The sequence below is a fragment of the Scardinius erythrophthalmus genome (genome assembly GCF_964197995.2).
Source record: "Scardinius erythrophthalmus genome assembly, chromosome: 2".
Classification (NCBI taxonomy): Eukaryota; Metazoa; Chordata; class Actinopteri; order Cypriniformes; family Leuciscidae; genus Scardinius; species Scardinius erythrophthalmus.
The window spans coordinates 34,736,578-34,756,276 of record NC_138222.1 but is presented as its reverse complement, the minus strand read 5'-3'; the positions used below and the strand labels follow the sequence as shown (position 1 = coordinate 34,756,276).

The 19,699-nt window shown below is 37.4% G+C and overlaps 1 protein-coding gene across 1 annotated transcript in view; it reads right to left on the bottom strand.

Annotated features, from left to right (window-relative positions):
* The window catches only part of vps35 (VPS35 retromer complex component), a 36,686-nt gene that overhangs the window by 15,980 nt on the left and 1,007 nt on the right, over positions 1 to 19,699 (bottom strand). The window contains exons 3-12 of the mRNA XM_081358847.1: positions 17,898 to 17,996; positions 15,842 to 15,938; positions 15,538 to 15,661; positions 8,917 to 9,099; positions 8,448 to 8,661; positions 7,074 to 7,157; positions 6,813 to 6,922; positions 6,531 to 6,627; positions 6,284 to 6,432; positions 2,419 to 2,626 (exon numbers count right to left, since the gene is read on the bottom strand). Coding sequence (XP_081214973.1) covers positions 2,419 to 2,626; positions 6,284 to 6,432; positions 6,531 to 6,627; positions 6,813 to 6,922; positions 7,074 to 7,157; positions 8,448 to 8,661; positions 8,917 to 9,099; positions 15,538 to 15,661; positions 15,842 to 15,938; positions 17,898 to 17,996 — 1,365 coding nt within the window. The remainder of the gene's footprint in view (positions 1 to 2,418; positions 2,627 to 6,283; positions 6,433 to 6,530; positions 6,628 to 6,812; positions 6,923 to 7,073; positions 7,158 to 8,447; positions 8,662 to 8,916; positions 9,100 to 15,537; positions 15,662 to 15,841; positions 15,939 to 17,897; positions 17,997 to 19,699) is intronic.

Here is a 19,699-nt window from a genome sequence, read left to right as displayed (position 1 = left end):
ATATTACTACCTCGGTACTATGGTCAGACCTGTCTGAGTCATAGCTGACCTTTCCCTCAGGAGTCACAGATTATAGGGAGAATAAACAAAGCACCTTTGAAAAGGTAGAGAAAGGCAGGCGGAGAAAACCCCTGGGCTAGAATGAAACGGCATTTAAAGCCAAAAGCAATCAAAAACCTCTCCAGTGCTCTAAACCCACGGTGCACAGCGTAATAACAAATGAGGAAACCGAGAATAAACCACTTGAACCTGTCAGTCACTTAAAATTAGAGGAGCAAATGACTCAAATATTGGTTACATATTCATATTCTCAAAAAGAACATACAAACATTAGCAAGTTTGTGAACCCTTAAGAATTTCCTGTTTATCTGCATAAATTTGACCAACATTAAAACTTTCTATTAGAAGATCCTTTCCACTTCTCCAAGACCCAAGAGTAAATATCTTTGTTGAAGAAGTATATAATAAAGTATCATCTGTTAATTTAAAGGTGCAGTACGTAAGATTGACAGCTAGCGGATTGAAATGGGCACTGCAGTTCAAATTCATAATATTGGAGAGGGTAGTTTCCCCTTTCCCCTCCTGCTCAGACTCGACGCCCAGATTGAGGACAAGCAACAGGAGCGAGCGCAATTGACAACTGAAGTCGAAGAGACGCAAGTTGATGAGTTGATTTATCCGTGTTTTAATATGTTTCGGTTCATAGAGATTTTTAGAAGGGTGCCGAGGCTTTTTAGGTCGGGTAGAATCTTCGATCTCTGACATAGTTTGTTTGCTGGCTTCCATGACTGCAATACGCTGTGTTTTCCACTAACTGGCAAACCAGGGTGTCGAAATATTATTGGATAAATTGTCAGTGGGCGGGATCACACAGACCAAAAACAAAAACAGACATCACGACACAGAACGCACATTTCAAAGTAAAATAACTGACTGTAGCATTGTTTTTCAGAGAAACAAATATATGAACTTAGAATGTTTCCTAAATCTGATAAAAAAAATGTGAGCTTAGCAGCCCTGCCCTATTGAAAGAACATAAACCTTGATCTTCTCTATCAAACTCTGGTCTGCACATACAGTTGTGAGGTCAGCCATGGCTTGGTCATTTGTATTTCTGATCTTATTAATGCTTACCAAGCTGGAAAAGTTTTATAGTTGCGAAGAAACAGAAGTAGCGACAGATCTTTTCCATATTGTGACACGTGTAACAGAGTATCGAAAAGAAAAAAAATTAGGGAGGGGACCTGGTTCTATGCATCGGTTGATGATTGGATTTTGAAATGTGGCCATTGCACTCAAAAGTATAGATTGCAGTGCTGGAGTTTAAGCGGACTAAATGATTGGAGGAGCCCTGCATATGTCACCAGAGAGAAGCATGTCGTTTTCACCACCAGGTCGTTATGATATTTTGATTAAACATAATACTCAAAGAGGTCAATATTATCTATTCATCTGGATATCATCTGAGGATCTACAGGCCACTCTCGCTTGGTAAGGTTAGTGTTCATGAGTCCAACATCAGACAAACACTGAACAAGAATAGGGTGCAGTGCATGGAAGGAAGCCACTGCTATCCAAGAGGAACACTGCTGCCTGCCTGATGTTTGGCAAAGACAACGTGGATGAGCCAAAAGACTATTGGAAAATCGTTTTATGGACAAATGAGTCCAAAATACTTATTTTTGGTTTAAATGAGAAGAGTTAAATTTGGCAAAAACTAAACACAACATTACACAATAGAAATGTTCACTACTATTCAAAACTTTGGGGTCAGTAAGTTTTTTCCCCCAAGAAATTATTATTTGTATTCATTAAGAATGCATTAAATTGACCAAAAGTGACCGTAAAGACATTTACAATGTTACAAACTATGTCTATTTTCAAATAAGCTGCTTTTATTTAAAAAAATAAAAATTCTATTCATCAAAGTATCCTGAAAACCATGTATCATGGTTTCCACTAAAATAATGAGCAGCACAATTACTGCAGTTTTCAACATTGATAATAATACGAAATGTTTCTTGAGCAGCAAATCAGCATAATGATTTCTGAAGGATCATTGCCCTGAAGACTGGAGTAATGGCTACTGAAAATTCAGCTTTGTATCACAGGAATATATTACATAAAAAAATAAAATTGTAATACAATTTCACAATATTAATGTTTTTACTGTGTTTTTGATGAAGTAAATGCAGTCTTGGTGAGCATGAGACTTCTTTTAAAAATCTTACAGACCCCAAACGTCTGTACGGCAGTGCAAGTCGATGTAATTTACTGTGGGTAAAGATAAAAAACATTCTTAGCAGGGCTCACAAACTTCCTATTACCACTGTACAGGGATTTTGTTTGAAACATGCAAAAACATCAGCTTGACAGCTAACAACCACAACTGCCAAAAGTACTGAATGTGATATAAACCTGATCTTGGGCCACTATGGTGGTGTTGTAGTCCAGAATGTTGCTCAGCACGTAGCAGCTCATGCTTTTGCGTGACTCATAATCGAAGTACTCGAAGAGAGGTGGGAAGTGCTTGAGCTGGAGTACAGTGAGGATGTTGTTGTACGTGTCCACGGGGATCTTTAGGAGCCTGGTCAGCTCTTTAGAGACCGCGCTGCTGGTGGCAATGCTGCACAGAAAGACACGAAGACATCAAACATTAACTCACAGAAGCAGGTACAATTATGTAGTAACGATTGACCTTACAGCTGTGGTCATTTGAAAGGCAGGTGGTTTGTAAAAAAACATAGCTAGGCCTTTGTATAACTAAGGCAACATAGCATAGCTACCGGTATGTGCCAAAATGACACCAAGATGTTGAAGAGGGCAAAACAATTCATCCTTATAAATAAATCCAGCATTTACAAAACTTAATTAGTAAGATTTCAGGTATGACATTACAAATGTGGAACATTATTACCACAACATATCAAAGATATCTGCTGAAGTGGCAGCTAGTCACAAATACCAGCCTTTAGCATGATTGACCTGTGCTGGGATTGCAAACAGTGAGTCATCATGGCTTCCCATCCACCCTCAAAATTGGTGGGTATCTGATAAGATTTTGGACGTCAGCAAAAAAAAAAAAAAAAAAAAAAAAAGGCATTTGCCCAAGTTATTTTTAACATATTACAAAGACAGCAAAGAAACATTTTATAGCGACATTTAAAGATAATATCGGCATGTTCTTTGATCAAGGTGCTTTAAAGGAGAACTTGGTAGCTTTTTTAACTTAATAAAACTGTCTAGAAATCATTTGGATGGTTAAACAACCTGTTCTGGTGATATTGGTGACTTTCCCCGCTCCCCCCAGCGTTCCCAGGCGGAAAACCAACCTTGCAACTTGTTCACTACCGTCCCGGCAAGATAGAAATTGGAAGTCTCGTGAGAAGCGAGAACTGGAACGAGAACGAGCGCGAAACACAAATTGCTTTACGGCAATTCAACATAAACACACACGCATGTATGATGTATTACCAGATTACCCACCTCGGTAGACATAGCTCCACACGATACAGTTGGCTTGCTCCGATCAAAACAAACGCACATGAGCAGCGGTAGAGAAGGGGAGGAGGCCGCCGCAAGTGAGTTTTTTACGACTGTGTTGTGAAATATACGCCCCACCACAGCTGTAGGGGGAGCTCGTGGGGAAAACATGCGACAACAAAAGGGAAAATCAACGAAGAAGTGACTAGAGTTCGCTAGAGTTGCCGAGTTCTGCTTTAACTGCTGTCCATGGTACTTTAGGAAAAAAACCCTGAAGTGTTATTAATATTAATATTCTGCAAAAACCCTAATATTAAACATCTGCAATTATTTCTGCCTGAAAAACAGTGCACAGAACCTATTCAATATTTGTTATGTATTGTGATGCAAATTACAGTCAATATGACAAATACATTTAAGAAAAATACAGATGAAATAAACTGCTTTAATTTTTTCAGGTAGGTTACAGTAGATCTATAGATCGGTGCAGGGGTGACGTAAATTTGTAGGCCAAAACGCAGAAACGAGTTAGCGAGTTAGCATGTTAGCACTTCCGATTCCATCGTCTCGAAGTCAATGTTTTTTTTTTATGGGTTTTTGGTTAAATGGCTGAAATAAGGTCTGTGATGAACAAGCTCAAGATACTTTCACGTTTTATTCTATGACATAAAATACATCAGTATTACCCCACTTATTTTATTTTTTTTTAACTCCTTCCCCGCCATTGACGGAAATTTCCAGCTTTCCGTGTTTTCACTGTTATATGATAGGGGGTACTATTACACATCTCGTGAACGAGTACTGAATCTCCTGATTAAAACACATCTGAAAAAGATGCCAAAAAAAAAGCGATCTCATATGCATATGTAAAATAACGCGATCATCAACAATAAACAGCATATATATCAAAACTGCCTTATGTTACTGGATGAAATCTCGACCCAGGATGAGCTATAGGACTGTGAAGCATTAGGGGTGTTGATGAACTATCTTATCTTTCTTTCGATCATTCGAAGATTCTTTCTGAATCTGATCTGGATGTAGTCTTTTTGTGACAAAAACATGATTTTTTTCAGGTTTTTGCTCAAAATGTTGCTTTATTTATGAAATTTACATAAAGTGTTGATAAAAAAAAGAATGCATGAATCTAGAATAAAAGATTTTTTTCGTTTAAAATCAGAGGGTCTGTTCTTTCTTTTGTATGTTCAGTATGTTCAGATATTCATTAAAAAAAATGAAAATTGTGAAAATAGTCAAAACCGCTGGCAGAGCCAGGCAACTGGAAAGAGTTAATCTGTTATGACTCTAAAAATGTGGTTGCTAACAAGTGGCTAAACAAGTAGCTAAATGGGACTACTAAGGCTGTTAGCGACATTAAATGCCATCACGCCGAACAGGTGAACTCCGCTTTTACAGCATTGTTATGCTTATAACGTGCTCTTATAAACTATTCTAACTCAAACTTTCTGGGAAAATGTTTTTTAGATAAAAACTGAGAGAGTTGTCGGAAGCTTAGTGTAGGTGACGCTGAAGTTGTGGGACCGTGGTGTATTTCGTTTATAGCCTTCCTTTAGTTTTTTACTTCTGGCGACTGCATTTAGGCTTCAAAATTCATAAAAGTTGTGTTCATCTGTGATAATAATCTTGATGGACAAAATGTGTAATCTCAACTTTTATTGATCACAGAGCTTGTTTTTTGCGATAATCCAAAATTCTATGGGAAAATCCTATTGGGTGTTTGTCGAGGGGATCAGTGTGATGCGAACTGCTGCTAGTTGGCCTGCGAAGTGATGTCATACCTGCACCACTTAACAGTAGCATTAAGAAATTAAATAAATGTTAAAAAAAAAACACTGCATTGTCTTCACTCTATAAATTAATTTACACAGATTGTTAATAAATAGATTAACAGTTATTCAGTAAAGCATTGGGTGATCCATGAAAGAGAACTGAATTTGCAATATCATAGTGTCTGAAAGACAGCTTTCTGTGCGCACGCTTCAGGTCTGAGCCTGGCAGTGCGAGTAGCGCTTTGAGCTCTTTTTCAAGGCTTATTGATAACTCAAACACATCCCACGCTTTATTTTCTCATGCACTGCGCATGTATATTATACTCCCTGCAGGGAATGGAAGCAGAGCTCTGCACACACATGTGCCACACATTGACAATGAATTACGGCTCTTATTAAGAAAGCTGTCAAGTACTAGTACTGATAAAATGTGAAACTTTACAATTTTTAATAGCAGGGTATCGTAATACCATTCTAGTGCCGGTATATCGTGCAACACTAACACAGACTGTTCTTTCACTAACGCAAGAGAAAATGGGTGAATAATTATTTATCCTTTGGAAATCCAATACAATGGATTATTTTATATTCAATTATTTTATGATTGATATTATTATTATTTTATTGATGTTAGTATATTGATAGAATCAAGAGATGGCTTTGATTTAATGGTCAAGATGTAATCTAGATAAAAACAGTAACCAAAAATGACATTGCAATATTTTCAATTGGTCCTATCTTCCTTGCATATATTTATTCATTTATTACCACCAACACAGTGACTATGTGCAGGGAAGCAACAACTGAAATATAAATAAAGGATCAGCATAATTAGGTCTTATAGGCATGTCCCCAAGTAAGTTCCTTAGTTGCAAAATGGGACTAAATACAGAAATCGAGCACTACAATCATCCAGCAACACACTAGCTGTGGTAAAGAGAGTGGGTGTTACTTGGACCATGTGCTGATCTGCCAAATGGTGCGAGAAAAACAGTGTAACTAATACTCACTGTTCCAGGTTGAGTTTGTTGAAAATCTCCACAGTACTTTCCAACACTTTATCCACATAGTCCACACGCTCAGGATAGCACTTCATGGCCAGATTGATGAGAGACACTTGGAGTGAAACTACATCTTCAGATGGCATGTCCTGACGAGACTAATGGGGAAAAAATTAAAGATGGCAACATTAAACATTTATATTTGAGCTAGTGATTTTAATAAATGACTCAATATTTTAATAAAGCCAAAGCATACCTGTATGACAGTTGCCACTTGCTGTGAGAAGATATCAAACAGCTTTATTTCAGCAGGGATTCCAGGCCCATCTTCTCTGTGAGCAAACAAGGCCAACCTGTGGGATGAGGCAACAATAAAATAAGACACTATATATATGGAGGGCTCAAATCGTGTTTGTAAAGTTTAGCCATGCTAAAACGTATGAATTTCTTTGCATTGTATAACAAACCAAGTGGCATTTACTTGTATGTCAATAATAGGCATCTGTCAGAGCTTAACAGTGAATGAGTGGAACGATACCTGTCAATAAGAGCAATGATGATGTTCTTGACGTTCACGTTTTGGTGCAGCTCGGCACAGGAGCGAAGGAAAGGGTTCAATGTCTGCAGGTGGAACTCATCTGGAAAAACCTGCAGAAAAATAAAGTGCAGACAAAATTGTGAGTGCATTAAATTTGACATGCCTGCACCTACTACTTGAAAACGAGGAGAGCATGTTCAAAGACAGACTCTCTCAGCCAAGTGCAACATGATGATGAGTGATTGTGTGGTATTTCTGTACCTGTATGATGCACTCCATGAGGTATTCCTGTGCTAGAGGGTCTCTACAGTTCACCACCTGCTCCAAGATCCCAGACAGCACGATCTGTGTGGAGGCGACACATATTTACTGTACGCCAAGTTAGTGCTGCCAAATTCTTTTGCAAACAAGATAACTGCAAAACACAGCCCAAGTCTACAAAATTCTGCCTACAGTGTACAGCATTATTTAAATTTATTTACATTTTTAAGCTTTAATTTCACCAAGCTGATTGCTCACTAAAAATCCCTACAGTCATCATGTTTTCGGTCCATGATGTGACAAAGTGCAAAGTGGTGATATCAAAAGTTTACGTTTAAATTAGTCTTCCCATTAAACGCCATCATTTTGTTCATTCGAGAGGCGGGATTTATCGCACAAACTAATATCCAATCATAGAGCGATGGAGGTATTGCCTCTTCTCAAGTGACTTTACCTCAATCGTCCTCAATTACCCCCCACGTGCTTCAGGAGGTCTTATAAATCTCAAAGGGCTCAAGGGAGGCAAGAGATACGCGGACTCCTGCTTTACATTTACATGCTGGTGTCGCTGTTGGACAGGGATACTTTAGAAAAACTAGTGATTTATACACTTTGTAATGTCACATTTGGTAATATTTACATTGTTTTATTTTTCTAAAATGGATCATTTTCTCATCCAATTTTCTGAGGAGGCAGAATTTTTTTTGAACATTTTTTTGCCTCCTTGGAGGAAACGGCCCTGCCATACACTACTATTCAAAGTTTGGGTTTGCTATTGATTAGTCTTGTGCACAGCACTGCATACACAAATTGGTCGAGCCACATGATTTTTGTCAAAGAGCCACATGTGGCTCGCAAGCCACAGATTCCCAACCATCCATTTAAGAGAAATATGAACCAGCTACATGAGCCATTAGCTATAAGTATGAAGGTGAAATACAGAATTTTAATTTAGCCTAAAATCAAGCAAAAAATTTCCATTTACCTCTGATTAAATAGCTTTAAGTACATCTAACAAGCTGCTTTGCATACACAGTGAGATGCATATGTATGGGTGCTTGAATTTAAAAAATCAAATGAGACCAAATTGAGTCACATCACGTTGTCAATTCATGAACGTGAACATCGAGTGCTTTAACAAACAGCTTTCAAAAGATGCTGTAACCTCTTACGCAGTTGTCATGCCATCAATGGCTCTTTTCCCCAGTGATTATGCTAAGTGCTAGCTTGAGGTTCCCAGTGTTTGCCACAAATAAACAGGTCATCAAGATTAAATCTAATTTCGATGCACCCTCTTAATCCTTTAAAAGAGCCCTATTGGTTTTTTGTACAAAGATCATTAATCTGCACTGGAGGACTGAAAATGAAACACACCTGTTTGTACTTTTCCACATTGACGCCTTCCAGCTGGCTCAGTCGGACCAGATTAGTCCCTACAAGGATACGCAGCTCTTGCCTCTCCTTCTCTCTCTTTTCTCGGTCCCTACTGTGTCCCTGATGCTGCATCCGCACCCACAGTTTATTCATCTCGGCAAAATTCAGCAGGACAAAGTCAATGGAGTCATTAATGTCTCCGGTCATCTCTTCCCTAAATCAAACAGGAAACCACATTGGTTAGTCATTCAATCCTTAGCGGATAATGAGATTTTCTAGTGATTCATTTTGTCAAAAGCTTTCTAAGTGCTCCACTGAATGTGGCAAAATAAGCAATGGATAGCAATGGATTAAACTGCAACATAGCACGTGGGATTTACTACGGTATCATTTAAATTGCTCAGTGGGAGTCACAACACTCAGGGGTACTTGAGGTGCAATCACAGCCATTAGATACGGAGTGTCATACTCAGCCTGCTCTCCATCATCAGGCAGGATGTTGCGCGTGCACTGCAACAGGTAGTTCCTGAGGAACAAGCCCCGGAGTGGATGCTGCACTCCACGACACATTTCCACCAGATCCTTCAGTATGTCTTTGCGGGATTGTGGGAAAGAACGAACGTACACCACTCCAACAGTTATCAACAGGTACCTGGGAAATAAGACAGAGGGATTGGACAATAAGTTAATGGGCAATATGAATCACTGACTGCAAAAAGTAAAACGGATAACAACGGTACTATATGCAACATTTATCAGACCAGTCTTTTGCAACACAAGCGATGTAAAATGAAATAAGACATCTGCCAAGCTCCACAGTGACAAGCACACAGACACCTGTTTTTGAGGGTCTGACTGAATTCAGATGATTTAAGCATGATTTAATCAGATGATTTATTTAGCTATACTTTGGTCTTTGAATTCTGTCTGTGCAGAGCAATTACCATTTGGATGTAGTACTACATTTGTAATAGCACCAGCATGTTAAGAGGAAATACAAATTAATTTAATACAAATTTAAAAAAGTAAGCTAATACCACATCATCACATTCAGATGAACTGAATTAATGGTGATTAGGGCAGGGAAAGGTTTTCTTTTTAAATCCTGATACATTTTTAGGATTTCCTTTTGATGGCTTTCAATAGTCTCAGAAGGCTGATTTTAGCCATTAACAAACCGCAGCTGTTGCAAGGTCTGTTAAAAATGTTCAATGCAGGATATAAAACACAAAAAAATGCAGATAAAATGATAATTAATTATGCTTCTTACATAGAGTTTTTGGTTAAATTCCTTCACAGAAGAATAATATTGAATTAAATATAATTAACATGTAACAATAGAAATGAACAAAAAAAGCTATATTTAATGAATCGCTTTTTTAATCTGTTCATTTATATGAGTAAACCTATTAAATAAGCCTATTAATCAGGCTTTCCAATGCTACATTTCAGAGGATGAGCTATTTAGGCTGAACCGATTTGCTGGAATGAACGTGATTTTCAGACCTTTTAGAATGAACTGATTCCACCAGAATGAACGTCAGATTAGCATGTTTGATTATCCCCATCAAAACACCCACTGAACCATTTGGATGGGCTACACTGTAAGTTGAACCCCCAATCCTGGTCTATAGCAACAGCAAAACAGAATCTGAATCAGAGCATTTACCGTGAAATGGCACACGCTCAAAAGTTGATTATTGATTCTCATGCCCACTTGACAAAAACAAGCTCTGAATGACAACGACAAAGTGCCACTGATGGCATGATGTAATTTACATACATTTAGCTCTGCCCATTTACCTCAGGGCCTAATTAACCTGGCAGAGGGCATCTGTCTTTACAGAAGAGTCTTCTGTCCTTCATCAATGAATTCAAGACCCTATAAACATTTCAGACCATTTCTGTTACCTACATTTTTACAGCTTGACTTTTTTTTTAAAGATCCAGCAGGTTAAGAGACTTTAATTTAAGAGAGAGACCACTTCAATAGTGCAGTCCATATAGTAAGATAGCAAAGTGAAATAAGAGGAGGCAGAGAAGCACTGGATGCTGCTTAATAATAAGTTATCAACTAGATCACAATTCCTTTAATGAGAGGTGTGGGCAGAACTGATAGCGGGCACAATGCCATGAAAAGGCCACAGTTGAGTGAGAACTGGAGTGCACATTTCACTGTACGTGAGTGTCAGCAACGCTGCCTGAAATGATGCTGCCTATACCAATGATGGCCAACTCCTGATGACAGTTATTAAAAGACACACTCAGTGGAGCAACCCAGCAATCACTTTTCTGTATTAAAAAAAAAAAAATCTAGTTAACTGTATAAACTCAGAGTTGTTATTTGGTAGAAACTGTTGGTGGCTGTACTTATGCTCTTGCTTTCACTGTTAAGTTTGGTGACGTATAATATGTCAGTTTTCGTCAATGACATTTTTTCACAAAAACAAGACAATAACTAAAATAGTTTTTGATGAAAAAACTATAACAAAATCTATTGGCTTTTTCATCAGCAAATAAAAATGAGATGAAAATGTTAGGGAGGGAAGATAGGAAGAGATTCAATCAGAATGAATCTTTGCGTTTTAGAGAGCAGGGCTCTACCGTGCAACTGAAAATTACTGCGTGCGACTGAAAAAAAAAATGAAGGAACACCAGATTTCTTGAACGCAATGGCCAATCAGAGGTGTTTATATTAGTCAGAATCCACTCATCGCTCAAAATTTTGCCCAGTGCTGAGTTCTGCACGATAGCGAATCCTCTCAATAAAACAAACGAAGTGTAGACATGATGTAAATCCATTATAGTGTAGACAGCTTCATTGATTATAACTAGTGCTGTCAAATTGATTAATCGCATCTACCATAAAAGTCTTTGTTTACCTAATATATGTGTGTGTAATGTCTACACTGCCATGCTAAATTTTGGGATCGGTAAGATTTTTAATGTTTTCAAAATAAGTCTCTTCTGCTCACCAAGGATGCATTTATTTAATTAAAAAACAGCAATATTGTGAAATATTATTACAATTTAAAATAACTGTTTTCTGTTTGAATATATTTTAAAATATGATTTATTCATGTGATAAACAAATAATAATACAAAAATGTTATTTTAAAGTCCGCGTGAACCGGAAGTTGCAAACGACTTTTCTCCAGTGTTGTGACGTATTTCCCAGTGAAAAGGAATATTGAACAGAGGGCAGGGTTTTACTCTAGCGCTCCCTCTCTCCATCTCTGCTCATAACAGACTAACGGTTTGAGGGGAGTGGTTAAGCGTTTCCCAAACCAAGCCGTCAAACCTACATCATCAGAGAAGGAACGCCATTCCAGACCGGAAGTAACTTTTCAGAGTTTGATTAAAGATTACGACGGCAAACTATTTTTTTCTGTGTATTAACTTGCACGAATTAATTGTTCACCACAAGACTAGTAATATGCGCTAACAAAGTAAATAGGGTCAATTTTGATTTCAGTTGGACTTTAAATTAAGGTGCTCCTAAATGTTTGACCCTATAGGGAGGTTAGGTGCGCATATATGAATGCAACACACTGATCTACCCGGTGGGTTAATAGCATACACTTGCTGCATGTCTTATAAAACATTTAAAAAAAAAAAAAAAAGAGATGAACAGACATATGGATAAATTTCACATTTGATTTAAAGGAAAACAAGACCATTTGTAAACTGTGTGGAACGACAATCTAATATAGGGCTTGACAACTGGGACTGCACTATGGCCCAGGACAGTTGAAGGAATTGACAAAAAGTTGATCATGCATTTGCACGTGTTTTACACATTTACACAACAAATTAATACATTTCTGTAGGTAGTATTTCTTACCTAAATACTACTGTTAGACATACATGGCAAGCTTAAAGCAGGTAGTTCTGTTCTATAGTGTTTATTTGTTTTGTTTCTTATTTACTGGCTGATAGATTTTAGTCGACTAAATCTAATCTAGATTTAATCTAATAAAATCGTAAGATATCAAGTCGACTAAAACTAGACTAAAACTAAAACAATTCAGATGCCAAAACTAAATCAAAATTTACTGTCAAAATGAACACTGGTTGCTTTTGCTTAAGCATTTTTTGTCTATGCGGTTTAAAATAGGCCTTTCTCTAAAGGTTTCTGTTTTTTCTTCAAACAGATGCACTCCACCAATCTGTTTCAGCACATACTTCCTCATTAAAGATAAACAGTCAATGAAGGAGCTTTCCATCTGTGTTCTCAGTCGCATCCTCATCTTATTCTTCTCTCTCCCATCCACATGCTCACATTCAAACAAAGCTAAATGTACTGCTCCAGTGCAGTTGTATTACAATAGTAATCCATTTTTGTCTTAGACATAATAATTATAATAACATATTAGTAATTTATTATTATTATTATTATATAATCCACCTCAGAGCCTGAGGAATCTAAGACAACAGAGATTCAATTGATTAAAAAAATATTTATAAGAAAACCCTGATCAAAAGTCAATTACGTTATATTTCTAAAATAGTATCAAATATCTATATTTTTCAAGGAATTGTATCAAAGTTAGACATTTCAGTACCATCATCAACACTAAATCCTATTTTTTAAAACTAGATTAAATCTAAAGCCGCTTTCCGACCGGAGGAACCTTTTCACATTTCCTAGAACTATTAGCTAAAGTACCCGGATGTCGGCGTGTTCGCACCGCAGGAACTAGGAACGATTTTAGTTCTAGGAACTCCATTTGTAGGAACTAATTTAGGTCCTACTTCAGAGTAGGGTCTAAACCAGCACTATAGGAACTACCCGTGACGTTAGTGTGCGCTGATGACCGAACGCACGCGGAACACCAGCACCCGCCATTTTTAAAACAGCTATAATGTAAACACACAGATTATAGCCTATATATTTACTCCATAAACTAACAATACAAACATGGAAAACAATGATAGATGGGTCTCTAAACCTTTATGCTGAAGAGAAAATCCAACGCAACTTTGAGGGGACCAAGCCAAACATGATTATGTAGGCTAATAACCTTTTTTCATATACTGTCTACTTTCTATAACAGTTCTATCTAATAACATGTTAAACAGCACTGTTAGACAGATCGCTAACTAATAAACACAGAGAATGCGACCATTGTTTTCTCTGGCGTTCTCAGCGCCGCCAAAATAAAGGTCCGTCGCGCCGTCAAAATAAAAGTCACCGTGCTTGCGTCACTTCCTTACCCCTCCTACCAGTTCCTATGGCCACTTGGCCAGTGCGAACGCAAACAGCAAAACCGAGTTTGGGGGAGAGAAGTTCTTAGAACTGTTTAGAAGTGGACAGTTCCTAGAACTACTTGGTCGGAAAGCGGCTTAAGACTGACTGAGCTGTGCGCATCATTAATGGGTTTCCCCAATTACATGATGTCTTACAAGACAAGAGGCAGGCGCAATGTAAGCAATCCCACGTGGAGTCTTTAAACTACAGGACCACACGGCAAGATCATGCAATACAATATTTACACACTCATGAACATTTATTACATAATTAACTGCACTTGTCATTACCAAAAACATCAAAGGTTTAGAACACACCATTCACTCATTCATTTACAGTCGGTCCTCAGTTTAAACTTTTCAGTTAAAATGAGTAGCTTTTGGAAATATGTTATAATGGTGACTAAAATATTATAATTAGGGCTGTCAATCGATTAAAAAATTTAATCGCGATTAATCGCATGATTGTCATGAGTTAACTCGCGATTAATCGCAATTTTTTTATTTGTTCTAAATGAACCTTAAATTAATACTTTTCAAGTTTGTTATACTCTAATCAACATGGGCATGGATAAATATGGATGCTTTATGCAAATGTATGTTTATTATTGAAACCATAGTCAACATAGAGCATGAAGACGAGACATGTTTCAAAGGTCATAGATGTTTTTCAAAGAACTTGCTCATGTCTATTAGACACATATAGAAAGAACAAAGAAATACCAGGTTCCCATTACTTCTCTTTCTTTGCACTGAGCAATTCACTAACACAAACATGTTTAGATTTTTGCATGACAGGGCAGCTCTTCTGAAAATGCTAAATGTACATTTACTATTTATTATTACATTAGTGTGTCTCTCTCTATGCCCATTTTGATGAAGCTAAATTCTCAATAAAACTGTTTTCATTGGTATATTTTACTGTTTCTGTTGTCAAACAACGGAATGAATATGAAATAGTGACTGAAACGCGACCCATTAAGACATAACCAGCTCTCAGCGCGCGCGCGAGAGAGAGAGAGAGAGAGAGGGGTGCGCGCGTGCTGGGAGAGCAGTACCGACCGGCGGTACCGGTAGATTCTCAGAAACTAAATATGGTTTGGGCGCTTTTTTGAAGGGAAAAAATCGCTAAAGGGGTCTGCAGTGTCGCTAAGTTGGCAACACTGTGTATCTCCATTTCTCCAACTAGGGGTTGGGCCACGGGTCAAACAGAAAATACGCGCTGCGTGTATCGCGCGTTAAAAAAAATAGTGCCGTTAATATGATTTTGCGTTAACGCGTTATTAACGCGCTAACTTTGACAGCCCTAATTATAATACTATAACTTTATGAGTAATTGTCCCTTCCTTTACATTGAATGAATCAGCATCCCATGCAAATCTAATCTTTAAGCTTTCTGTGCTATTAGGAAAGAACACAAATGTTGCCCAGGGCACGTTCGCTGTTAATGAAAACCGACGCTGCATAATTGAACGAATGAAGGGAGTCAAGATGTCAGATTAAGTATTGACTTGCTACTAACTCAACAAGTGAAGGCACTGATAAACAGGTGGTGGTACAATTGGGCAAGTTAAAAAGGATTGAGTGTGGGAAAGAGAGAACAAGGGAGAATGTGCGGGAGAAAATAGAATGAGCGGCAAATATTGAACAGCCGGTGCCTCATGACAAAGTGTACTCATTCAATTCTTAATTTCTTGATCTCATTAAGAGCACCAAATGGATTCAGATTGCTCTATTGGCAATTTTATTTTAGTTACATTTTTACAATGTGACTAAAATGGCAAAATCTTGAAAATGTTCTACAGTCACACTAACTGGGGAGATTTAGTAATATACTCACAGTCTAGGGATGATGTTCCCTGCATATTGAACAAGCTCATAGAGGTCAGCCACCTTGCGGCCTTTGGCGAACTCGTCTGTCAAATAGACCTCCAGGTAATGCAGCTCATCTGAGATGGCCATGTCTACAAGCACAATAATCAAATGAAACCTTGATAGATAACATATGGTGTATAGCAGCTGTTAAAAATAAATTACAAAACAGAACACCGTTCTTTAACACTCAAGAAAATTCTTACAGTTAAACTCAAGGGTGCAAATGTGTTCTGTTCGAATTAAGAACATAACGCAATGAAAAAACATACAGAGTTCGTAGTAGCTCTTGGGAGAAAGCATAGAAGTCCTCAACTCCCCCAACATATTTGAGGCATGTTTCAGTGCATCCATCAGCTTGTTCTTGTCCTGGATGAAGGAATATAAATGCTCATAAACAGAGATTAAGGGCGAAGCTTTCAAACTGCCATGAGAAACACCTTAAAGGGATACTTCAGGATTTAGCATTAAGCTTTGTATTAGTAGAAAACCTGTAGTATTTTCGAATTACCGTGCTTTCCTCCCTCATGTCCTCCTGAGACGAGAGATTTATGTATTTTTTGTCTGGAAAAAATCCTCCGATGACGAAAAAATCGTCATTTTGCGTCATCGGAGGATTTTTTGGCCAGAGGCTAGAGACTACAGCCAGTAACAGAATGTACACATAGTGTCAGCCATCTTTTTTTGGAAGCTAAGCTTGCAGGCTCTTGTGGAGCGCTCTGTGGAGAAAGCTGAGTAGTAGGGGTTACCATCCTCTTTTTCCCGGACGTCCGGCTGTCGAGATCATCCAAAATGTCCGGGATTTGGCTTTTGCTTTCTGCGGTTGCCATTCATTGTTTACATGCACACCTTTTGTTTCAATCTAACTGAATTCACTCCGATTGGTGAATCTCAATGTAGTGTTTACATGAACGCTAAACAAGTGATCGGTTGATGTGCGTTTTAACATCGCTAAGAAAATTCCCGCTCCTCCGTGAGAGATACGAGTAGAACTGTAGACTGTAGAACGCAAAAGCTGAATCCCGGACATTTTGGGCGATCTCGAAATCCCGGGCAGACTGACTCGTAGGGCTGAAACGATTAGTCGATAACGTCGACAAAAAAAATTGTAGACAAAATATCTTGTTGTCGAGTATTCGTTTGATCTCACGTGACCTAATGTAAGGGCCTGCAATATCGCGATTTGGCCGCTACTGCGCTGTAGCGCTAGAGTGTAATGCAGCCGTTACAAATGCTATTGCGGTAGAAGAAAACACAGCACAAATTATGACAGAGTGCAAACGAATCCGAACTAGCAATGTGTGTGAAAATTTCACAAATCTTCAAACCAAGAATGCTGTTGTGTGCAATACATGCAAGGCGGAACTTGCTTTTCACGGGAGCACAACATGCATGTAAAAGCTCAAGACGAGCCGGTGAGAGGTGAATGTTCTCCAGCTGGAGCTAAATAACTAGCAGTAAATCTCTTTATTAGAGAATGCAATACTACTAATAAAAGCAATAATATTAACAATAATAATATAATTACAGTAATGTGATGATTTATTTTTGCATAGAAGCTTAGGAGTCAGGGCTGTTTTTATTATTATAACACTATTAGGTATTACAGTCTTATCACTTGCCTGTATTTTGATCCATATTCATGAAGACTTACAAAAGGAGATGCAAAGAAGAATATCATGTCGGTTACTTTTTTATACTGTAAATTAAAAGGTGAATGAGAATGTCTCTGTCAGCTCAATTGACATGTCAATTTTCTTTTTTTATATTATAGTTAGAATATGTATAACTCAGTGTTTTATCTAACTGAAAAGCTGAATAATCGTTCCAAACTTACTGATTAGTCGGCAAAATAATCGATGATTAGTCGATTAATCGTTCTAATAATCGTTAGATTAATCGATTATCAAAATAATCGTTTGTTGCAGCCCTACTGACTCGTCACGGAGACTCACTAGTAGCCTAGCTTTGTTGTTTTAAACTGCGCTCTCTTACCGGTAGGCGTGGCTTGGGAGTGGCCTCCTAGGGCAGCGAAGCAAGTGCATTCTGGGAGTTGTTGTCTTTCATCCGCATAAGCCAAAAATACATTTTCTGGCTTTTCTCAGTCTAGAAAGCTCCAAATTCAAAAATAATTTCACATTTCTTCTACATAAATGACCCATTTTAAATACACATTCATCTTTCCAGAGGTGAAGTATCCCTTTAAGGTGCCTATAAATAAAATCATGTTTTATTTTTCCAATTTGTTCAAATCAAGAGACATCACACTGCTATGGCCTTGGGGTGCAGGTTAGCAGCGTATTGTAATCTTGCATGTACTTAACTCACCAGACAGCGCTTCATTTGAAATGACTGAACCTTGACTGCCTGCACAGCTTCATCCAACAGCTTCTCCTGCTCATCCTGGGGCGACTGCTGTGTGGTCGGCTGGAATAAACAGGTGCAGTCAAACAATCAAACTAGGATGTGATGTCTCCTACCTTTAAATTATTAAAAATAGGTTTTGGCGATTTTTTTTTCCAACAACAAAATTTGAGCAACATTTGTATGTCTTTCCAGTCAAAAGCTTGGATACAAAATTACTACCACTGTCTACTTCTTAGAATATCTCATTACTATCTTTGATAGGTGCACCCAGTATTTTTTTGTTTTGTTTTGTCGTCCAGCTCATCTATTTAAGAAAAAATGTTTGCTTTCAAAACTACTTTCAAGCATTGGAACCTTTAGATCAAAAGTGTTTTAAGATCATGATCATTTAACAAATTCAGTTAAGTGCGTCTAAACTTTAGATGGTGTACTATATTTACATAACCATTAGGGAAATATTGGGAAATATTATTACAAATTAAAATAACTATTTTCTATTTTAAAATGCAATTCATTTCTGTGATGGCAGAGCTGAATTTTCAGTGTCACATGATCCTTCAGAAATCATTCCATTATGCTGATTTGGTGCTCAATGATCATGTCAGTCACACTTTATATTAGGTGTCTTTAACTTTCATGTACTTGCATTTAAAAATAAATTGGTACAGTGTACTTATTGTGTCCATGTTGTATTCCAGAACCTGTTTGCTGCGGGATACGGGTAAGGTTTAAGGGTGGGTTAAAATTTCCCACACAGTGTAATTATGGATCTAATTACAGAAATTATTACAGCTATAATTACATGTAGGTTTTTTTTTTGTTTTGTTTTTTTTAAGTACGAAGTCAAAACATGTACACAATAAGATCATTGTATCAACTTATTAATATACTGTAAGCGTTACATTTCTGTTTAAGACACTTAATATAAAGTGTGAGCAACATTTCTTATTATTATCAATGTTGAAAACGGTTGTGCTGCTTAATATTTTAGTGGAAACCGTTATGCATTTTTTTCAAGATTCTTTGAAAGATAGAAAGTTCAAAACAGCATTTAATTGAAATAGAAATATTTTGTAACATTATGCATGACTTTCTTCAGTGTCACTTTTGATCAATTTAATGTGTCTTTATTGAATGCTGAAACAAATCTTACTGTCCCACAACTTTTGAACAGTAGTGCAAGTATATATGTATAAAGGACACTTTCACTCATACACTATTGTTCTAAAGTTTAATATCAATTGCTGTAGTAGGCCATTTTAGGTGATTTTTAATCACATTCTAGCCTTGTATATTTTAATTCATTTGTCCTGCGGCATGACAAATGTATTTTTCAAGGTACAAATATTCTAGAAACAGTCAAAAAACCAGTCACAAAAAAGTGCATAATTGTAAATGAAAAATAATGTTTAAAAATGTAGTATGTGAATTATAACAATATATATGCAGAACATTGCTGTTTACTGTTTTAATTGGCATGCCTAATACAGCTCAATTGTCATATGGCACATTTTTGCTAATAAAAGTTCAGAAAGTAACTGTATAACTTCAAGAATTGAAACAGTAACGCTATATTAATCTGTTGATGTGTCTAAAAAATGTCTGTAAATGAGATTGCCAGTGCATAAATATCTACATAATTGAAGTGTCAGTGGCCTGTGGGCTGGGAATCAACAATCTACGGTCATCTCTCCATTTCCTTTCAAGCCCAAACGACCCATCGTTAGTGACAGTAACAAACAGTTACACCTGACATGAAGAGC